The 22019-nt window shown below is 40.8% G+C and overlaps 2 protein-coding genes across 2 annotated transcripts; both read left to right on the forward strand.

Moving 5' to 3' along the window:
• Positions 1-1541: 1541 nt before the first annotated feature.
• Positions 1542-7274, forward strand: LOC136060815 (transcription factor E2F8-like). The gene is made up of 7 exons (XM_065755613.1): positions 1542-1576; positions 3864-4440; positions 4560-4716; positions 5170-5475; positions 5791-5949; positions 6575-6807; positions 7125-7274. The coding sequence occupies exons 1-7, from the start codon at positions 1542-1544 to the stop codon at positions 7272-7274; spliced, it is 1617 nt and encodes a 538-aa protein (XP_065611685.1).
• A 158-nt stretch (positions 7275-7432) lies between these two features.
• On the forward strand, positions 7433-13152 carry LOC136060816 (olfactory receptor-like protein COR8). Its single transcript, XM_065755614.1, has 2 exons — positions 7433-7447; positions 12217-13152. Exons 1-2 carry the CDS (start codon positions 7433-7435, stop codon positions 13150-13152), a joined length of 951 nt encoding a protein of 316 aa, XP_065611686.1.
• Positions 13153-22019: the final 8867 nt, after the last annotated feature.

Consider the following 22019-nt stretch of genomic DNA (forward strand, 5'->3'; position numbering starts at 1 on the left):
AAATTGTGTCTAGGGGGAAACACAGAATATTCATTTGGAATACAAACACACAGGGGGATGAGAGAGAGAAATTGGCTGATACAAAATGGATTTCCATCAGGCCAGTGGCCGCTCACCAGAGGGATTCCCCAGAGCTCCTTTCAGGTTCAGTTCTCTTTAACGTTTTCATTAATGACTTGGAGGTAGGACTAGGAAGTGTCTTGAGCATGTTCGTTGATGATACTAAATTGGGAGGAACTGTTGACACCACTGAGGGCGGAGAGCCCTTGGAGAGAGATCTAGAAAAAAATTAGAGAGCTGAGCAATTACCAACCGCGTGAAGTTTAACAAGAGTGCCAGATTCTGCACCCGGGAAGAGGCAGCCCTGGCTACGCAATATAGACAGGCAGGAGAGATGCTGGAGAGCAGCCCTGCTCAAAGAGATCTGAGGGTCCTAGTGAACAGCAAGGTGAATATGTGTCAGCAGCGTGCCTTGGAGCCAGGAAGACCAACCATATCCTGGAGCAAATCAAGCATGGCGTTACTAGCCAGGCAAACTAGAGGATTTTCCTGCTCTACGGTACACCAGTGCAGCTTTGCCTCAAGTCCTGGGTACAATTGTAGGTGTGCAGTACGAAAAGGACATAAAACTACTAAAGAGTGTCCAAGGGAGGGTTGCAGGCAAAGTGAATGGACTTGAGGGAGAAACATGTGAAGAGCAGGTGAAGTCCCTTGATTTTTTAAGCCCATAAAAGAGCAGACTGAGGAGAAACCTCTTGGCAGCCCACTGCTTCCTCAGTGGGGGGCTACGGGGGGAAGCACTGTTCTGCTCTCTCTGGAGATAGTGAGAGAGCTCAATGGAATGGCATGGAGCTGTAGTAGGGGAGGTTCAGTTTGGATTTCAGGATAAAGTTCTTCTCCAGCAAGGTGATCGGGTACTGGAACAAGCCTCCCAGAGAAGTGATCGTGGCACTGAGCTTGCCAGAGTTCAAGATGCAACTGGGTGACTCTTCCAGACATTTGGTTTAATTCTTAAGTAGCCCTGTGTGGAGCCAGGGGCTGGACTTGATGATCCCTTACAGGTCCCTTCCAACTCGGGATATTCCTTAATTCTATGATTCTAACGTTCACTGATCTTTAAAGCAGCTTTCTTTAAAGCAGCTTTACAAAGAGCCATGATATTAATCCAGTTTAAGGGAAATAAGCAAACATAGAAGCGTAGAAAAGCTCTGGTCAAAACTGTCTTCAGACTCCACATCCTTAGTAAAGCACTTATAATTGAGTTTTTCTTTAAGGAAATCTCTGGCTTATAGATGGATACACAGCTCCTGCTTCTCGTTCATCTGCTAAATGAAAAAGATTGCAGTGTCCCTGAAACACCACATGTGTAGAATTAGCTCAGATGCAACTGCCTGTGGGACTGTTAATAGGTGCAGATGCTTTGTTTTCTTCTTTTTTCCCTTAAGTCAGGCAGACCCTCATTCTTCACGTCTGCCCTCTTTCCTACCAGTTAAATCAATCGATTCACTGAGAATTGGCCTCTTCACCATCCCTCTTAGACTATGTCTGTGGAAATCCACATAGAAGACTGCAAGATGTATTGTTCCAACAGCTCTTTGATGTGGGGATGCGGTTTCAGAGCTGCAAGTCATCGCAAATCTATGATGTACATAAGCAAACCAGAAAACACTACTTCCCAAATCTACTTGGACAGCATAACTGAATTGCACTTCTACCATCCTTATGACTAATATTAGTAGTAATAATCATTATTAATAATAATTTCTGCAAAATAGGAAGGCCTTCAGGGAAAACAACTGCAAGCAAATTGCGTTCTTATTCTTCACTACAGACACCTTCCATTAACTGCTCTGTATATTTAACAGAATGATCAATTCCAAGTAGTAACGTAGTTCTGATGGCATTCCACAGATTGCATAACTAGATAACCTTTCTAGTTAAAGTTTCTACTGGAAAGAGAAAATATAAAACAAAGGAAAGCTCACCTGGGGCATAGGCTCACAATAGAAAACTCCAGAGGGAGTGATCTCCAGAAAGAGATTGAATTCCAACAAGATGACCTTCCCCAGTGCTAGTCAGACCTTAAATGGGGTCTAGGAGAGGTAGAGCCAAGTTCCACCCTTTCCAGTCACACAGGTGCATTGCCTTCCACCTGTGCTCCTGCAATTGACTCAGTGCTCACCTCAGGTGATCAATCAGTGGATCGGGCCATGATTCAACAGTTCCCATACACTGCTATAAAAGAGAACATTTCTTGCTTTGACGCATATGTTCTGATGCTGTTATAGTACAGAGAAATGAATTGCGTGTGTTTTGCTGTCACAGTGGAAAGCAGCTCTGCTAATGCTATAGGTACAAACACAAAACTAAAGCTCCTTCTCTTTCACGCTGCATTTACTTTTCAACCAGCATGATTAACAACTAATCCACTTGAAGTATTTTCACCTTAGTCATAAGCAATCTTATCACAAATAAAGAAAAGCAAGAAATATTTTATTAACGATCTCAATAATATGTTGTTTCTATAGCTCATCCCTGATTGCAGCATGAATTCACTGCATTCTTCTCAGCAATTCACCTAATAAGTAAACCTTGGTAACATTTTACAACATACATCGAAATGGTTTTCATATTTTGAACAAGGTTAAAGAAAACAAATGCTGTTCTATATACAATAAACTTCAGATCAGGAAATGTTCTCATGAAAATAGCACTTTAATACAGATAAAATGTATGTGCCTTTGCATATAGGAAGAGACTAAAAATTGAATATGTGCTCAAGGGGTTTCTTAATTTGATTTTTTTAAGTGAATCATCCTTTAAAAGTCAAAATGGGATCTCACTGGACAGATGAAGGATCAGTGAAATCACGTGTTGGTGGCTATGGCTCTGCATAGGGCACCATTTACCTCCTTGTTCCTCCAGCTGTAGATGAGAGGCACTGCCTTCTGGTTCCTCAATTTCACACTTTGCTAGAAGCACAGAGCAGCAGCGAGTTTCAATTACTCACATCTAAAACACTTATCAATACTGGCGAGCCTCAACTGCGACATTTGGAGCTCTGCTTCTGACACAGAGGCTGCATCCTTTTGAATTTGTTACCGCTGCCTGGTTATTGCTATTTTGACCACCACTTCTCCATCCTAAAGAGATATGTTAAAGGAGGAACATGGCAACCGACACATCGTTTACTACAAATAACACAAGCAGTAGCTTTCCTCAGCAAAGGAAAGAAACGTTTTTCCCTTTAACCTTAGAAGAAACGAAACGCATCCCCTGCTGCCCTAAGTAATGGCAGAAAGGACCCTTTGAAAATACTAAGAGCTCGCTGTGTTTATTCACACCCACAGAAATCACATTCGTTTGACACGTGCACGAATGGATTAACAACCACAAATGGCGAGCGACTCGGTAAACTTCAACTCTGCAGAGTGAACTCATTTTTTGGCCTGTCAGCTCTGTTAGCATCACATGCATTGCCTGAGAAAACGGGAGATCATCTGAGGGAGCACAGTCATACAAGGAATCACTCCAGCAGCTCCTGAGCTGCAATAGCAGCAGTAACATGGACCAACCTCAGCCCCGCAACCTTTTCTACATCAACACACGCACTTACAGTCACGGTCCAACTCGCTCCCTGCTTGCATCCAGAAGCAGCTCACAACCAGGAACACTCGGGGCCTTTTTTCTTATTTGATAGCATCAAGGACGGCTCAGCTCCAAATCTTTCCTCAATTCTTTTCCTCTAATATGAAGAAATGACTTTTAGTAACGTATATACTGTCAGCAGAGACCCAAGGACTGTGCATATGGTCACGTTCGCGGGCTTCTTGCAGTTATGGCTCCTATTACATATAAAGCAGATATGCTCGCCTCAGGTGCAGCAAGGCGGGAACGGGGCCGCCCCGTGCGCCGCAGCCGTTGGGGCGGACGGCGGGAGAGGCACGCGCCGCCGGCCCACCAACCCGCCGCTCTGATTGGCCGAGCGGTGCGCGAGGCCGCCAGCTGATCGGTCGGGCCCGCCCCAACCGGAGGCTCCGCGCTCTCGGTTCAAACGTCCGTGCGGAGCTGCAGAGACCGCCTCAGAGCATCTCAGATGAGTTCCGCCCGTCGACGGAGCGGAGCGGGGCGGTCCCCCGCGGCCGAGATGGGCTCCGGAAACAAGGTACCGCGGCCGAGGCCCCTCCTCCCCGGCGCCGTAACGCTCGCTCGGCCCCGTCCCTCCCGTCTCCCCGCTTCTCTCCGCAGGAGAACCGTCCCGACGCGCCGCTGCGGACTCCCCCGAAGCAGGCGGGCTGCTGTCAGCCGCTCGCCACGCCCCCCAAGCCCGGGGCGGCCCTTCCCGCCGAGCCCTGGACGCCCACCGCTAACCTGAAGCTGCTGATCAGAGCCGCCAGCCTCGAGATCCGCTGCCGCGAGCGGAGCCGGTCTCAGGTACCCGTGGGCCGTTTGCTTTGCCTCTTGGCAGCGGGCCATGCGAGGCCGTCCCTCGCAGCCCTCCCGCCGGCAGGAAAGCTCTTTAACGTCTCTACACCGGACTCTCGTCTCGCTCTGCGTAGGAGCACTCACCGGGAGACGAGCGAGGAAGGGCTCCGACGACGCGCAGGGAGAAGAGCCTGGGATCCCTGTGCCGCAGATTCCTGGCTCGGTACCCCGATTACCCCAGCGCTGAGGAGAACTACTGCATTTGCCTCGATGAAGTAGCTGAGGAGCTCAGTAAGTTGGTGGATGTGCTATTGCACGAGCCCATCGAGCACCCTGACATCGTGCCACACTCTGTCGCAGCCGGAACACTTAAACCCTCCACCTCCTCACTCCTCCCACAGTTCTTTTAAACCAGCTTCTCCAGCGTGCTGAACTTAGCAAATAAACTTAACATTCGTGGAGAGCACAAGTAAACCTGTTGGTTTGTAGAGTTTTTTTTTGACATGGAAATGATGGCTTAGAGTCCAAATCGCTAACACAAAGCTGAAGCTTTCCTGCTGTCAGAATGGTGAAATTCCAATATTCTGCTGTTTTATGAAGCCCATCGTAGTTACGAACCACACTGCTGTAACGGTGTTTGAATTGTTACAGCAAACTGTAGGATAGCACCTAAAAGACAATTATAAAGCAATTGTGGAGCAGGAGTTTCCAAGAACGTTTCGTTTCTGCCTTTCATTTCTGCAGAGTGTGAACGCAGACGTATCTATGACATTGTGAATGTGTTGGAGAGCCTGCACATGCTGAGCCGCCTTGCCCAAAACAAATACATCTGGCACGGGAGGCATAACCTTGCCAAAACCCTGCAGACCTTGAAGAAAGCTGGAGAAGAGAACAAATACATGCTCCTAATTGAGACGATCAAGAAAAGAGAGTACAAGAATGAGTTTGATTTGGATGGGAAAAGAAGTCAAGAAGTGGTAAGATCTTTCAGCACCAGTGAGCAAACAGAAATGTGTTCCGTGGAGCACCCAGGAATGGAGTTCCGTGCTGGTAAGGTTTCCCTGTAACGCCAAGAACAACATGCACTCATGATGATGAATATCTATAACAAATAGATAAATCACAGGGTAGGTGATAGGAGAGATGCATGGGAATATATCACAGTTTTATAGTCAGATGTGGCATCCACCTGATTTCCCAATGCTAGCTGTGTAGAAACTCAATTCTGGGCTCAGTGCTGGCCCTGCCTAGTTGTTGTGTTGTTTGCTCTCATCCTTGTTGCTGACAAATTTCTACAGCGTTATACAAATGTTTGTGGCTGGCATGTCACTTGATGCTTTAATCCTCTTTTCCTGTCTGCTGCAGCCTCTGTAATTAGCAAGAAAGACAAATCTCTGCGACTGATGAGTCAGAAATTTGTGATGCTGTTTCTTGTATCAACCCCACAAATAATAAGCCTTGAAGTCGCTGCTGAAATCTTAATTGTAGATCAGTTGGAAGTCTCTGATAAAAGCAAGTTTAAAAGTAAGTAAAAGGCTGCTGTTCCCATCTGCTTCTTGATCCTTCTCTAAACTCAAGTGTGAGCTAAATGAGCAAATCTGGTACAAGACTGCAGTGTGAAGTGCTGTCACCTTCACCTTGCAGTGTTGGAACCTCCAAAGCAACGATCGATGGAAGCCTAAAGAAATACTGTCCAAGTCCTTAAAGATTAAGCACATGAGGAAGCGACACCCAATGTTGTAACTGCCAATTGTTTCTTCATTATTTTACCCTTCTTTCAGTTCCCTGTGCATTTCCTCCCCATTCATATGTAAAGGTGCTTCGAGGTCTAGGCTTGGGTGTTCTAATAGTTGAGAACATGTGCTTGCTCTTGAGGGATCTACAATTCATCTCGCGTTTCCTTCTTAATTATACTTTTCTTTGGTTCTCAAGCTCACCTTTTATTTTTTATTCTTTTCTTTTGCATGAAATAGTACAAATGCAACAAAAAAGCTGTCATGTCTGTGATGTTAAGTCATAACACACCAAAACAGTTCTCATAAATGAAGACTTGTCCTTTCAACCGCTAAAAATACACCACAGCTTTTGTAATCAGATCAGTTGTAGCTCGTTATTAAAAATTGCTCTGCTTTACATGCATTTGTTTCAGCCAAAATCAGGAGGGTTTACGACATAGCAAATGTTCTCAGCAGCCTTCAGCTTATCAAGAAGCTTTACATCACAGAGGAGAGAGGCAGAAAACCAGCATTTATATGGACAGGACCTGAAGTCACACCAAACACCCAGGGTACATATGTGTCACTTTCTTTTGTTTTGCTGATGGCTGTGACTCCTCTGTTTTCACTCCCAGAAAGCTGTGAACCGAAATACCGAGTAAAAGCAGCACCAAGTCCTCCACACGCACCTCACTGCACTTGGTTCTCAGCAGCACAGCAATTCTTGGAGTAGCACATATGAGCCACACAGTATAGAGCCACACAGTATATGTTCTTATTCTGAGACTCCCATTTCCATTTCTACCACTGCTGATACTTCAGTAGTTATAAGCCAGGCTCAAGTAATTGCTTTTAATTACTGCATATGTGACTACATATATATCATACAGACCCTTCTGTTTGTTCTGCCTTCTAACTACAAAGCTTGAAACAACACCTGCAGCCTGCAGCTCACATATTTCAGAATCCACCGCCACCGTACAGCAATGTGCCAAAAATCTTTTTCCTTCAAGAGGAAAGCAACACTTCACTCGGCATCTATCCGTGATAAAGTTACTTAAAAGTACAGAAAGCGACAGAAGGAAGATCCAGTCTGCTCCAACCAGTCCACTTAAAATAAGCACAAGTACATAGCTGCAAACTGTATTTGTCCATCTCTTTCTAGTCACGTTTTTCTCTTGTATGTGTAGTTTTGTATTAGACATGCAGGCTGGCCACCCTACGATAGAAGATGTGGATGGGTCGATACGCCTCTTTACAACAACTACATTTGAAAATAAGAAAGCAACAAGATGGGGGGAAATGAAATGTATGTTGTCTGTCAATCTTGAGGCCTTAAAAGAATAATAGCAAAAACAAATCTAAATTAATCTGTATTCAAAGAAGAAGCTCTGCAATTAGTGGCAATAACGGTAGAAATAACACAGTCTGAAGGTAGTATTTCACTTAAACGTTTTGAGACATTATCAGTTATGTTCCTTTTTTGTTTTCTCCCTTGAAGCAGGTACAGATGAAAATGTATCAGTGCTCAGCTTGCAGCAGTCCCTTGGCATCAGCTGGAAGGAGCACCAAAGTAAGTTTGCACATGTTGTGTTTGGAAGCTTTTGGTCACTGGCTGTTAAGTTTAATCTATACTTATTTGGAGTTGGGCAGTGATCTGCAAAAACCCTGTCACCTCTGACTGTACGCTATTTTTTCCACTTATTCTGTTCAGAAAAACACAGATAGAACTGGAAATCTGGAATACTAGAAGTAAAAAATCCCAGCCAGGTGAAATACATCAAAAAGATCAGAATAAGCACAACAGAAAAGACATCCTACAACATTTTTGGAGATATTTGTTGAATTGGACAACAGTTTTCCAGTGTATCAGCATTTGAAATGCAATAACACAGCAGTTTAATTCTACTATCTAAAAAGGCTCAAAAGATGGGACACTGGAGAGTATTAAATGAAGTTACAAGACAGGGAAATATATTGAGTTAGATGTATTATTCTAGAAAAGCTATTGTGAAACGATAAACGTCAAGCTGAATCCTTCATGCTAGCAAAATCAAGCCCAGAAAATTTAACAAGTTGTAGCATAATTATTCTTCTCTATAAAAGCATTGGCATCTTGCCATTTGGATGAATACAGAACTTCCTTCAATTTTACATTTTTGCTAATACAGCTGCTATTAAAAATGAATAAGCAATTAAAAGAATAGAGTTGTCCTTATCTTATGTTGTGAATTAATGAAAAATCCTAGGCTCTGTGACTGAATACAGTTTAACCAGTATTATCCAGGCACAGTTTTAAGAAGGAATTTGACTCATATTTCAGCCTGGAGTGGAGAGAGCTCAGGGGAGACCTGAGAGAGGCCTTTTAGAATCCAAAGTGGAGCCATAACAAACAAGGGGAAACAATTTTGTCAACTGGAAACCCATTGTATGTGCATACTAGCAAGTCCATTGTTGTTATGCTTTCATCTTGTTCAGGAATTTTATCTAACGGCTTGTATTAATTCTAATGTATTTATTCTAATGGCTTGTATTATTGTAATAATTTATATTAAAGCAGAAGTGAAATTATGCTAATAACACTGACTTTGCATGCCATCCCAAACGCTGTAAATTACTGTGTGTGTACAGTTTCAGGAAGTAAAGCTGTGCCAACTGACATGCAGAGTCTTAGAGAAAAAAATGATTTTGCCATTTCAGATGGTGACTCAAGATTGCAAAGCTCTTACATAAGTAAAAATAGCACTACAAATACAGTTTATCAGTGGCCCAGAAACAGCACCAAAGAGGTCAAACAGAAAAGGATAAAGAGTTAACAAGAAAGTGATAACTTAAGTTTCAGCTGTTTCTAAGTCTGCATAATGCCTCTCTGTTTATGTGGCAGGTCCCGTACTGGGAAGCTATGAAGATTTTTAATGAAAGAACAGTGATAATTATTCCCTTAACGAAAGACAAACACGGATTTTAAATACAAGTAACAAGCGTAGGTACCGTAAGAGTAACAGAAGAAAATACCTTGAGAATTACTACTGGCAATTCCCATTTCATGAGCTCAAAATAAAGACAATTAAGAAAATTGCTGTTTACAGAGTCACATCTACTTACGTTTTCCATGTAGGCTGAGATAATAGGAATGGCAATACTATCAGAGCAGCCTTGATTCAGTGAAAGTTGTGACACACAAAGCCTTAGGTATTTCAGAGCATGGTTGCAGAAGTAGTAAGTCAACAAGCTTAGACCTATTTTCCACTTGACTTCCCCACCCTTACCAAGCTGTCAGCTTCTGCACATTATGCCCACTTCTGCAGTCTTTACTGTCAAATCCAAAGTAATAGAAGAGTTTTCTAATGTAGTAGTTTTTAACGTAAATAATGTAAATAACTTCCTTGCATGTCAAACCAGGCACGCTCCAAAAAGCTGTTAAAACCATTAAAACACAGCATAGTGTTACAAGGTACTTTGCGAATCTTTGTTCCTTGTCTAGCCTAGAACTCCAAAAACATTTAAAATAATAAGTTTTCAAGAACCATAAGGATTCAATGAACATACACTGGTGGCAACCTTGATAATGGCTATTTCTAAACAGTTGTGTTCCTTGAAGACCTATAGGTGTTCTTTTTTTAATAGCACTAAGAAAACTTTTTTTAAAGCTTCAGTCAAGAAACAAATATTCTACCATCAGAGAACGCAATTTTCACTATTTTTTCTCATAGAATAAACTTTCATGAGAAGTGGTCAAACTTCTCATGACTAAGCTTCCATCTCTTTCTGCTACGCCTTCTGATATTAACTATGTAATGTCACAATGCTGATCTCAGATTTTAGCATAGGCATACGCTGCAAGAGCACAGCCATGTTAAACTTTTCCATCAGATCTTTCTGCTGATTCAATCTTATCAAAGACTACATTTTGATGGCTATTTATTGTGCGACTCTAAGTAAGATTTGACTTTTTCTTATTAGAGTCTAAGTTTGAAGAAGGAATAACCAACCAAGGGACTTGAAACTTCTTGATGTCACATATCGGCAGGACACTGATACAGCAAAACTATTAGCTGCTGGAGTCATTTGAATTAATACAACCTCAAATTCAGTTCCCTGAATCATATCCTTACTTTGTTTTGTTTTTGGAGCAAAATAATCAGTTTGACTCAAACATTCCAAAACTTGATTTGATATAAACTGCTCTTCCAAAATGCAGCTGGATAGATGGTATTGCATCCGAACCATTTGTCCATTTTTACCATGTGCAAGAACTGAATTTTTAAGGACTGATTCAAAAAGTTTGTTACAGATGTCAGTTTATTGAAGATGTCACTTAATTACATCTTCCCCCACTTCAGCTGAGTCTCAGTCTTTCATCCAGTGGTCATAGACATATGAAAAAAACTATAAAAAACAGATTACTCCTCAGGAGTTGTTCATCACAATATGTGACGTGGTCTTTTCAGAAGCAGGAACAAGTATCTGTCGGGATCTGTTGGGAAATGGCTGCAGGAGCAGGGAAGTCACGGTGATATGTACGAGCACAGTTTGCACTGCAGCACAGACTATATGCTCATGGAAAGGTATTAGATGTTGATAGGAGGTCATGATGCTCCTGGGCCAAGTGACAAACAACTCAAAGCGGACATGAACTGCTTCAGCTGAGCAACCCAAGCTGCCAAGACATCTATGGGAAACTTCTGTGATTATGTTATTCACCACCAGTTTCATAGCCCTAAATGTCTGTGCTCCTCAGTGTTCCATTGATTTCCAGTGTCCTACAGACATACAATATTCCTCAGGCTTCTTTCACTCATCTTTACTTTTTTTCTCTAAAAAATCTGGGTATGATTGCACAAGAAAGACTGGAAAAAAAATTATTTGTATTTCACACACAGAGACCTCTAAAGCTTCTTTCTTTTTTGCTGTTTTTAGGATATCAGCTTTCATGTCAGCAAGGTGGTCAGGTTAGCTTAAACCATTATGCTCAACAGTTGTACAGAAAAATAGGAATTTCCTCTGTTACGGAACTTTAGAATTCTCCATTAAACACAGTCAAGCTAAACATCTCAGCTGCTTTTTTAGTTAATGGAAGAAGATGGGACTCCCCAGAGGGTAATTCAACCTATTGGTAGGCTTCTAGCCTGCTCACTCCCTTCACAACAGGCTGAAATAAACAGGATGACTCGTTGCCTCTACTGCTGCTTAATCTTGCATGGATTGCAGGAGCACCCTTGCTGACTTGAATGTCTGGATTACATTTAGACATGGAAATGAAACTGGAAATTGTCTGTTATCTGAGTCTCCTCTGATTCAACAACAGACCCAGATATCTAAAAATGTAAGTTATTTATCTATTTTGTGTGAATAGTTTCCAAATAAAATATAGTTTGTGTCTTGGGAAGGGAACCACCCAATTATGTGCTCTGCTTCACAGAGCAGCTTGGGAACTGCATCAGTTTATCATAAAAGAGACCCAAACCTGCCCCTTTCCCACTCCCTTTGTTAGCATTTTAAATAGTTGTGTAGTCTGGCTGCCTCTCCTAGTGACTGAAAAGGAAAAGTCTCTTCCATAGACTAAAGAGACACCCACTGGTTTTAGTGAGAAGCTTCTCCTCCAGATGAAATATACTCCGGTGAGTTTAATTCTTTCCTGGTGAAGAGATAATATGCAATGCTTAGCTGAAAAGATGAAGGAAGTTGCAGAACTCATTCAGCATTTACCATATGTGTTTCTGAAGCCACTGCTGATACACCTGCACATCAAAATTAGCATCACCAAAGTAGCTGTGTTGTTGCAGATGTACGCAGCTGTCCCTCAAAGAAAGATCACTGGGCACCTCACTATTATTTTCCTCCTTGAGGATGCTCCCAATTCTGAAAATATTATCAACGTTTTTGAGGATGCTTTAAGGAATCATAGCTGAACTAAAGGGAAGCAAGGTCCAGATACGTAATCTCAGCCTCTGTGCTACTTAATGGTAGCACTACTCATGAATAATGTTTCTTTCTCTCTTAGCTATATAGTCATCACACACCTCATCTCTGCAGGTAAACTGTTACAGAGGAGAGGATGACTGTAATCAATCACACCACAGTCACCTACTTCATCCTCTTGGGACTGACGGATTGCCCGAAACTACAGCACCCTCTCTTTGTGATGATTCTGCTAATCTATGTCATCACCCTGCTGGGCAACCTCGGCATGATCAGCTTGATCACAGTTGACTTCCAGCTGCAAACACCCATGTATTTCTTCCTCCTTAATTTGTCCATTGTGGATCTCTGCTATTCTTCTGTTTTTATTCCGAGGATGCTGGTAAACATCTTAGTGGAGATTAAGACTATTTCTTACTCAGAATGTCTTGCCCAGCATTTTTCATTTGTTCTGTTTGTGACCACAGAAGGATTTCTGCTGGCTGCGATGGCTTATGACCGCTACATTGCTATATGCAACCCACTGCTTTATACCTCTCTTATGGCCAGGAGAGTCTGTGTTTGCTTGGTGACTGGGTCATATTTAGGTGGTCTCTGTAACTCATTGGTACATACTTGTGGCTTACTGAAATTGTCCTTCTGTGGCCCTAACACCATCAATCACTTTTTTTGTGACACAAACCCACTGCTACAACTCACTTGCTCTGATAACCATCTCAATGAACTGGTGCTTGTAACCTTCTCAGGGATTATAGCTATGTCAACACTTCTATTCATTATCATCTCCTACCTCTACATCCTCTCCTCTGTTCTGAGCATGGGCTCTACAAGCAGGTACAAAGCTTTATCCACCTGTGCCTCCCATCTGACAACTGTAACACTCTTCTATGGGCCTGTGAGTTTGAGCCACGTGCAGCCCAGTTCAAGATACTCACTGGAACAGGAGAAAATTTCTGCAGTATTTTACACCCTGGTTGTTCCTATGCTGAATCCCCTGATCTACAGCCTTCGGAACAAGGAGGTGAAAAATGCACTTAGGAGGTTGATGGTGAGGAAAAAATGCTGTGCATCAGCTTGCATGTCAGAATAATAAACAGTTCCCTAGGAGATTTGGACAGAGAAGGAGATACCACTTTGGTACTAATTATGAACGCTTACGAAGAGAAGATGAAAACTGCCTCCTTCTAGTGTTTGATTCGGTAACATACCTCCATGTTTTTGGTGGGATCTTCAAGGAAAATACTGTAATTATTTACTTCAAGAGCAGGGACTTAAATTCACATGCATGCCTGTAGTGTTAGCTTCCAGTGGAAAATCCTGTGATGTCTCAGCTTAACCATGCAGTGTCTGTTGGCAAATTAAGAAAAAAAAAAAGACAAAATCCCCCAATCTAAGCATCATCTGTGCTGACATGAATTCTCACCTGAGAACTTGGTTTGTCCTTTTTCTTTCTGTGGAGCTTTGCTTTGCAAAACAAGTGTATTCCATAGAGGAGGTACCTAGAATCACTGGAGCAATCTACAAGTCACAAAGTGATGCTTTTCTGTTGCACCACTATGGTCAGAAAGGTGCAAGAGGGAATTTTATCCAGGTTTTATCTGAATTGAGCTACAGGGGACACAATCTGATGTTCAGCAACATCAGGTTACATTCGTACACACTTGGATTTGGTGGGTATAAAACGGTATTTTTTGTGTGAGCTTTCACATGTTATTTGACATCATCAAACATGAAAGATGAAAGAAACAAACAACTGGAAAATGCTACTTTTAAGCCGTTTCAGTCACTGCCCCTTATGAACAGATGTGTGCTGATTTTTGCATGAAAACTCTTGAACAAATGTCCCAAAGCAACTCAGCTGGAGTTCTTCACTCATACCTTACACAGTTGTCATTCATGCTGAAAATAGAAACAAACCATAGTAAAAAGAATTCACATTTCAGGAGGAACTAAAATGTTTAAAAATTTGGCTGCGCATGTGTGTACTTTTTTGTGGAACAATAGTATTTTATGCACTTAAAGAGCTTCTCAGACATAACTAAAAATGCAGTGTGACGGAGGAGGCCTCAATCATGCACTGAAGTGAATCATCCCTTCTCATTTAGAAAGGAGAATCCAGCCTGCGTTATCTGACAGTGTCACTAGCCATTGACATAGCCACAGCTATGGGAATTGCTGAGCAATAGTTTTATTCCTCCTGTTTCTTACGAAGCCCGGGCACATGGGCAGAGGCAGAGAACACTAAATATTCCCAGATATGCACAGAAACATCTATTTTAGATATTTCTGCCTGGTTCCTGCTCAGACCTTGAACCACAGGAGTTCTCCCTACCAGCCTCTCATGCTTGGTTCCTCAGTGTCTCTTTCTGCTATCAACTCTTCTACACAAGGTGAGGAACACAGGATCCCCTCTTTGGTGATGAAGTGCCCTCATGATTAACACCTCAAATCAACACCTCAACACGTGAGCTCAGTTTCTAACTTGATGATAGTCATGCCTTGTCCCTCTGAATGTGCCTGGCAATGACCTGACCTGTGAGTTGGCTTCTGGCCTTGGACTTGCCTCATCAGCAGATGTTTAAGAGTAGGTTTCATATTAGTGTTTATATTGCTCAAGACCTTTAACTTGTTCTTAAAACTATGTTGTCATACCCGTGTCACCTGCTATCCGTATTTTCTCAGTAACTTCAGCAAGGTCCGCCAAATTGCACTGCGTATGGCAGACAGTACAACGCCCAGTGATGTGCAATTGTTTTCTTGCAGTCCTATTACAGTCCAAGTGACAGGACAACCTTGTTCGACATCACACTTCCATAACAGACATCTACCTGTCTATAACTCCCGCTCTTAACTCCCTTCATAACGAAGACTACAGAATCGCATGGATGTCAGGAATTGGTAGAGACCTTGAAAGATCATCTAGTCCAATCCCCCTGCCAGAGCAGGAACACCTAGACTAGGTCACACACAAACGCATCTAGGCAGGTTTTGAAAGGAGACCCCACAACCTCTGTAGGCACCCTGCTCTAAAGGCTGTGTCCAAAACCAAGCATTTACGCTTCTGGGTCTCAATCACGTAACTGGTTTTATACTTCCACTCACTTTAGGGGAGATGAACGAGCCCCAGAAATGCTCTGTTCCTTTGCTTTGGTTTTCCCTTGACCGAAGAGGATGTCAAAGAGAACTCATGTAGACATATATACTAGACAAAGAAAGTTAAATCTGGGAAGAGTCAGATGCTCATGTTTGTGGTAACCACTGTAGATGTCTACATCTGTACAGGTGAACCCCCGTTATTGTTTTAAGCATAGTGGAAAGGTTCATTGATATTTAATATTTTCACATAGGGGGCAGAAATATGTGAAATACCAAGACCAAAAATTACACCAGAAAACTCCACTAAGGGCTTACTGGTTATAAATGTTGATAACGCCTGGTTTTGAAAGACAAGCCTAAGGACAAAACTTTGGCATTATGGTCCCAAATAGCAAATTCCTTCGTGTCTTGCAACAAGTAAATAGTATAAACGGTATTATCAAGAACACTTGTCTTCTGTAGAATTACTCAAAGTACAGTGAAATAACCACTTATGTGGGGAGTCTGCTCACCAGTTATTCTCTCTGTGAATAACTTTTTCCTCATATTCGAAGTAAACCTCTGCTGCTGCAGCTCTGTTTCATTCTCCTTTTGTTTCTATTGCTCTCATCAGAGAGAGGAGAACAGTGCTTGCCCCTCCACTGAAACTATAGCTTGTAGCAACAGAACAAAACACAGACAGAACTGGAAATCTGGAATATTAGAAGTAAAAAATCCCAGCCAGGTGAAATACATCAAAAAGATCAGAATAAGCACAACAGAAAAGACATCCTACAACATTTTTGGAGATATTTGTTGAATTGGACAACAGTTTTCCAGTGTATCAGCATTTGAAATGCAATAACACAGCAGTTTAATTCTACTATCTAAAAAGGCTCAAAAGATGGGACACTGGAGAGTATTAAATGAAGTTACAAGACAGGGAAATATATTGAGTTAGATGTATTATTCTAGAAAAGCTATTGTGAAACGATAAACGTCAAGCTGAATCCTTCATGCTAGCAAAATCAAGCCCAGAAAATTTAACAAGTTGTAGCATAATTATTCTTCTCTATAAAAGCATTGGCATCTTGCCATTTGGATGAATACAGAACTTCCTTCAATTTTACATTTTTGCTAATACAGCTGCTATTAAAAATGAATAAGCAATTAAAAGAATAGAGTTGTCCTTATCTTATGTTGTGAATTAATGAAAAATCCTAGGCTCTGTGACTGAATACAGTTTAACCAGTATTATCCAGACACAGTTTTAAGAAGGAATTTGACTCATATTTCAGCCTGGAGTGGAGAGAGCTCAGGGGAGACCTGAGAGAGGCCTTTTAGAATCCAAAGTGGAGCCATAACAAACAAGGGGAAACAATTTTGTCAACTGGAAACCCATTGTATGTGCATACTAGCAAGTCCATTGTTGTTATGCTTTCATCTTGTTCAGGAATTTTATCTAATGGCATGTGTTAATTCTAATGTATTTATTCTAATGGCTTGTATTATTGTAATAATTTATATTAAAGCAGAAGTGAAATTATGCTAATAACACTGACTTTGCATGCCATCCCAAACGCTGTAAATTACTGCGTGTGTACAGTTTCAGGAAGTAAAGCTGTGCCAACTGACATGCAGAGTCTTAGAGAAAAAAATGATTTTGCCATTTCAGATGGTGACTCAAGATTGCAAAGCTCTTACATAAGTAAAAATAGCACTACAAATACAGTTTATCAGTGGCCCAGAAACAGCACCAAAGAGGTCAAACAGAAAAGGATAAAGAGTTAACAAGAAAGTGATAACTTAAGTTTCAGCTGTTTCTAAGTCTGCATAATGCCTCTCTGTTTATGTGGCAGGTCCCGTACTGGGAAGCTATGAAGATTTTTAATGAAAGAACAGTGATAATTATTCCCTTAACGAAAGACAAACACGGATTTTAAATACAAGTAACAAGCGTAGGTACCGTAAGAGTAACAGAAGAAAATACCTTGAGAATTACTACTGGCAATTCCCATTTCATGAGCTCAAAATAAAGACAATTAAGAAAATTGCTGTTTACAGAGTCACATCTACTTATGTTTTCCATGTAGGCTGAGATAATAGGAATGGCAATACTATCAGAGCAGCCTTGATTCAGTGAAAGTTGTGACACACAAAGCCTTAGGTATTTCAGAGCATGGTTGCAGAAGTAGTAAGTCAACAAGCTTAGACCTATTTTCCACTTGACTTCCCCACCCTTACCAAGCTGTCAGCTTCTGCACATTATGCCCACTTCTGCAGTCTTTACTGTCAAATCCAAAGTAATAGAAGAGTTTTCTAATGTAGTAGTTTTTAACGTAAATAATGTAAATAACTTCCTTGCATGTCAAACCAGGCATGCTCCAAAAAGCTGTTAAAACCATTAAAACACAGCATAGTGTTACAAGGTACTTTGCAAATCTTTGTTCCTTGTCTAGCCTAGAACTCCAAAAACATTTAAAATAATAAAAGTTTTCAAGAACCATAAGGATTCAATGAACATACACTGGTGGCAACCTTGATAATGGCTATTTCTAAACAGTTGTGTTCCTTGAAGACCTATAGGTGTTCTTTTTTTAATAGCACTAAGAAAACTTTTTTTAAAGCTTCAGTCAAGAAACAAATATTCTACCATCAGAGAACGCAATTTTCACTATTTTTTCTCATAGAATAAACTTTCATGAGAAGTGGTCAAACTTCTCATGACTAAGCTTCCATCTCTTTCTGCTACGCCTTCTGATATTAACTATGTAATGTCACAATGCTGATCTCAGATTTTAGCATAGGCATACGCTGCAAGAGCACAGCCATGTTAAACTTTTCCATCAGATCTTTCTGCTGATTCAATCTTATCAAAGACTACATTTTGATGGCTATTTATTGTGCGACTCTAAGTAAGATTTGACTTTTTCTTATTAGAGTCTAAGTTTGAAGAAGGAATAACCAACCAAGGGACTTGAAACTTCTTGATGTCACATATCGGCAGGACACTGATACAGCAAAACTATTAGCTGCTGGAGTCATTTGAATTAATAGAACCCCAAATTCAGTTCCCTGAATCATATCCTTACTTTGTTTTGTTTTTGGAGCAAAATAATCAGTTTGACTCAAACATTCCAAAACTTGATTTGATATAAACTGCTCTTCCAAAATGCAGTTGGATAGATGGTATTGCATCCGAACCATTTGTCCATTTTTTCCATGTGCAAGAACTGAATTTTTAAGGACTGATTCAAAAAGTTTGTTACAGATGTCAGTTTATTGAAGATGTCACTTAATTACATCTTCCCCCACTTCAGCTGAGTCTCAGTCTTTCATCCAGTGGTCATAGACATATGAAAAAAACTATAAAACACAGATTACTCCTCAGGAGTTGTTCATCACAATATGTGACGTGGTCTTTTCAGAAGCAGGAACATAAGGAGGTCTATAATCTTCAACTCTTCTCATATATAAGTGAACTTGCTGCAGCATCAGATCTTTACTGTGGTAACAGTCTGCTTCCTTAACATGCTACAAAGCTTTTGTTTTACCAGTTGTACTTCTGTACAGTACTTCTGCAGTCCAACAAAAACTGTTGTGGTTCATGCACTATGCTGTTTCTACCACGTTGGCTTCAGCCTAAATTTAAGGCTAGAAGGCCAATAAAAAAAGCAAAGAGTCTTGCCCAGTTAAGGAATTAACTGCTCTTTTTTACGTGATACCACAATCAACATGCTTTTAGAACTGCACCAGCCTCAATTCTCTTGATTAATATGACCAACTTAGAATTCAAAGGGCAACTTACTCCCCCCATATTTTCTTCCTCTCCCATTTCTTCAATTTTCTTAGGGAACATATCTTTTGTCTACATGATCTGTCCTCATTCTATGATGAAACAGGAGTTACAAATTGCATCTACCATAAAACTGATTATTTCTTACAAATATAATATTCACCTCTTTATAAAGATCAAACATTGCACAAAATTCAAAACTGGGTGGAAGATATAACCCCAACTTCATACTGTGTACAGCCTTCATGATTTAAACAGGTGGAAATAGTCATCATCAAGTTTCCAGTGTTTTTTAATTTGTATAGTACTGACAAGATGAAGGAAAGATGATGTATACACTACATGCAAACCGCAACGAAGCCTTTTAAGGCACGTGGTCAGCAGATCTCTTAAGTACAAGTGCACTTTCAGAAGCTAAATGCTTCGCTAATGTAAAACCTCCAAACACATACGCATCAAATGAAAAAGAGGAAAGAGACTTTTTAAATTAAACCTCTCTTCTTTCATTAAGTGTATAATAGAAGCCCATATAAAACCTTCACCTGAGTTTTATTAGAGATTGTAAATAGCACCCTTCTTGGCATTCAGTAACAATTTCCTTAAAATCAAAGCAGGGCATCAAGAGTACTATTTCTTAAATGTCATCTGTAGTGGGAATATACAAAAATAAGAATGACAGGGTCCAAGCATTTCGTTTGTTACTTTTGAAGGTCCACACGGACAACTGTACATTGTACCAAGCAGTAACTGCAAGCATGTAAATTGCAGATTCACTCCATGAACAAGCCACTAGGTGTCTGACTTGCTTCATGATACTCTTGTAGCTGAACAGAAAGGAAATGGAAATTATCCAAGAGCAATTTGCCCTGCAAGATAACATCTATATACATGGGGAAAAAAAAATAAAAAGTGTATATAAATATGTGTGTAAATATATATTTCTAGAACATATATACACAATCTGGCCTGGCATTCCTGAACAGGAAAGCCTGGAGTAGGTACATATGAATTTTTAGGGGAACATTAAAGCCATGAGATTTTGTAGATCGGCTCTTTGCTTGTCATTTCCACTCTATGGATGACATACCAGTAGACAAATGTAAATGTCAGAGTCAGGCCTCGTTTTTCAGTGATGTTCTCACAAGTCCCAGCATGAAGGAACAGCAGCTTGATAAATTTCCTGTCCCTACCACCAGAACCATTGTGTCCGAAGAGCTATCAAAGTGCCAGCAACTGTGTCTTTTTTTGCTCCTTTCTCTCAGTTCATTGTCCAAGCAGCCTTAACTGTCAAAACCCTTCTCTAAATCAAAGTATACAAAAGAAATAATACAACAGTTTCCCCAGCAGCAGGTCCTCATTCAGTGACAGGACTGAACAACTGCTTATTTAATGGAACGTGGTATTTTTCTGTAATTCCACTAACCCACATCACGCCTTGGCTGAAGAAAAGAGCAAGTATCTACTCCTATATTTCTACAAAATTAGTGGTGTGTTACCCAAAAACAGATCAATTTTTACAACTACATTCTGGCTAGAGCTCTCTGATTAGAGACTCGGTCACAGTGAGTGGCAAAGTGCTTTTGTTAAAGGAAAGATTTCTGATAAGGTGAATTACGCAGTCCTTAAAACTTACTGTGCACAGTTTCACGGCATTCTCGAGTATTTTAAAAACTAATTCTATCACTACACATAGATCTGCCATGCCATGTGCATTGCCTGCCTGCAGCCCTCTCTTGCAAGTGGTGTTTCCCTGGAGAAGCAGCTCCCAGCAGGACTGGACCATGCACAGACATGGGACACAAGCTTGGGAATAGCAGAGCTGCAGCTCCACCACTGAATTCTATCCTGAAATAGAACAGCTGTCTGACGCTTAAAGATTAAAAACAAAGGAAAAGCATTCTCATTACCATTCTTAAGTTATGACCTCCAGTTTTGATGAAGTTGTCTTTGACTGCAGCCACTGATCTCACGCTGCAAAACATCAGATCAAATTCCTTCACTGTCATCTATTGAACAGAACATTTGTGTACAGCTTAACTCTGTAGAAGGGGATATTAAAAATGAATTACTGAAGAAAACAAAGCCAACAATTGAAGGTTGTCTCTCATCAAGAAATAACCCTTGGTTGCTCCCTGCAGCATAGTGCTTTTTTATTTTCCCCTCCCCTCTCCAAAGAGAAAAAAAAATCTAATTTCGCAAAAGAAGAGACACTTTGGGTACAAAACAAGCAATATATAGACAGATTCAGAACTTCAATATGCCTGAGATCTTTAATAAAGGAAACACAAATTCGTAAGACACCTGTGTCTATGAAATGAGGAGAAAAAGGCAAGTAGAAAGACAGTTTGCATATTCTATTTGTAGGTGGATGGATTCTATTTGTTAGAGGATGAACTCAGTATCTTTCTTGACTGAGACAAATAAGGAATGAAGAAGAGAAGGTTATAAAGCTATGAGGAGGGGGGAAGGTGACTCGTATAGTTTAAGTTAATTAGCACAAGAAATGAAAATGCTTTCAGGAATAACAGACTGAAAGAGCTTTGGAGAAAAATAATTAAAACATGTCTAATTCTTTGAATCGTCTTATATTTACTGAAAGCCACCCAAGGCATTTTGTATAAGCTAAGCTGACCGAGCTGACTCTCATTCAGTGACTGCAGCCTTCAAAGCAATCACAAGATTTGAAACAGAAGAACTTCAAAACCCTACCCAAATGTCTAAGGAAATCAAGATTCAGGAGTGACTCAGATGTTTAAGTGGCTCCCAAGAGGATCAATACTGTAGTTGAAACGTCTATTTTCAGAACTACATCTTCACCTCTGCAGCCGGAACGGAAACTGGAGTATGACAGGTTAGTCATGGCCAACAACACAGAACATCTAAGTTATCAAACCTGTGATCAGTGGTAGCCACTGTCAGAAAAAAAACATAGAATCATAATCACTTAATCAAAGTATTGCTTGGGTTGGAAGGGGCCTTAAGGACCAAAGACATGGTGAAATAATAATTGAGGATTTGTATGATCTATCATGCATCAAAAGGCAAGCTCTTTGTGAATACTGTAAGGCATAAGATAATCAGAATTA

The sequence above is a fragment of the Cyrtonyx montezumae genome, unplaced genomic scaffold (genome assembly GCF_038088225.1).
Source record: "Cyrtonyx montezumae isolate F1298 unplaced genomic scaffold, pur_monq_1.0 scaffold_10, whole genome shotgun sequence".
Lineage (NCBI taxonomy): Eukaryota > Metazoa > Chordata > Aves > Galliformes > Odontophoridae > Cyrtonyx > Cyrtonyx montezumae.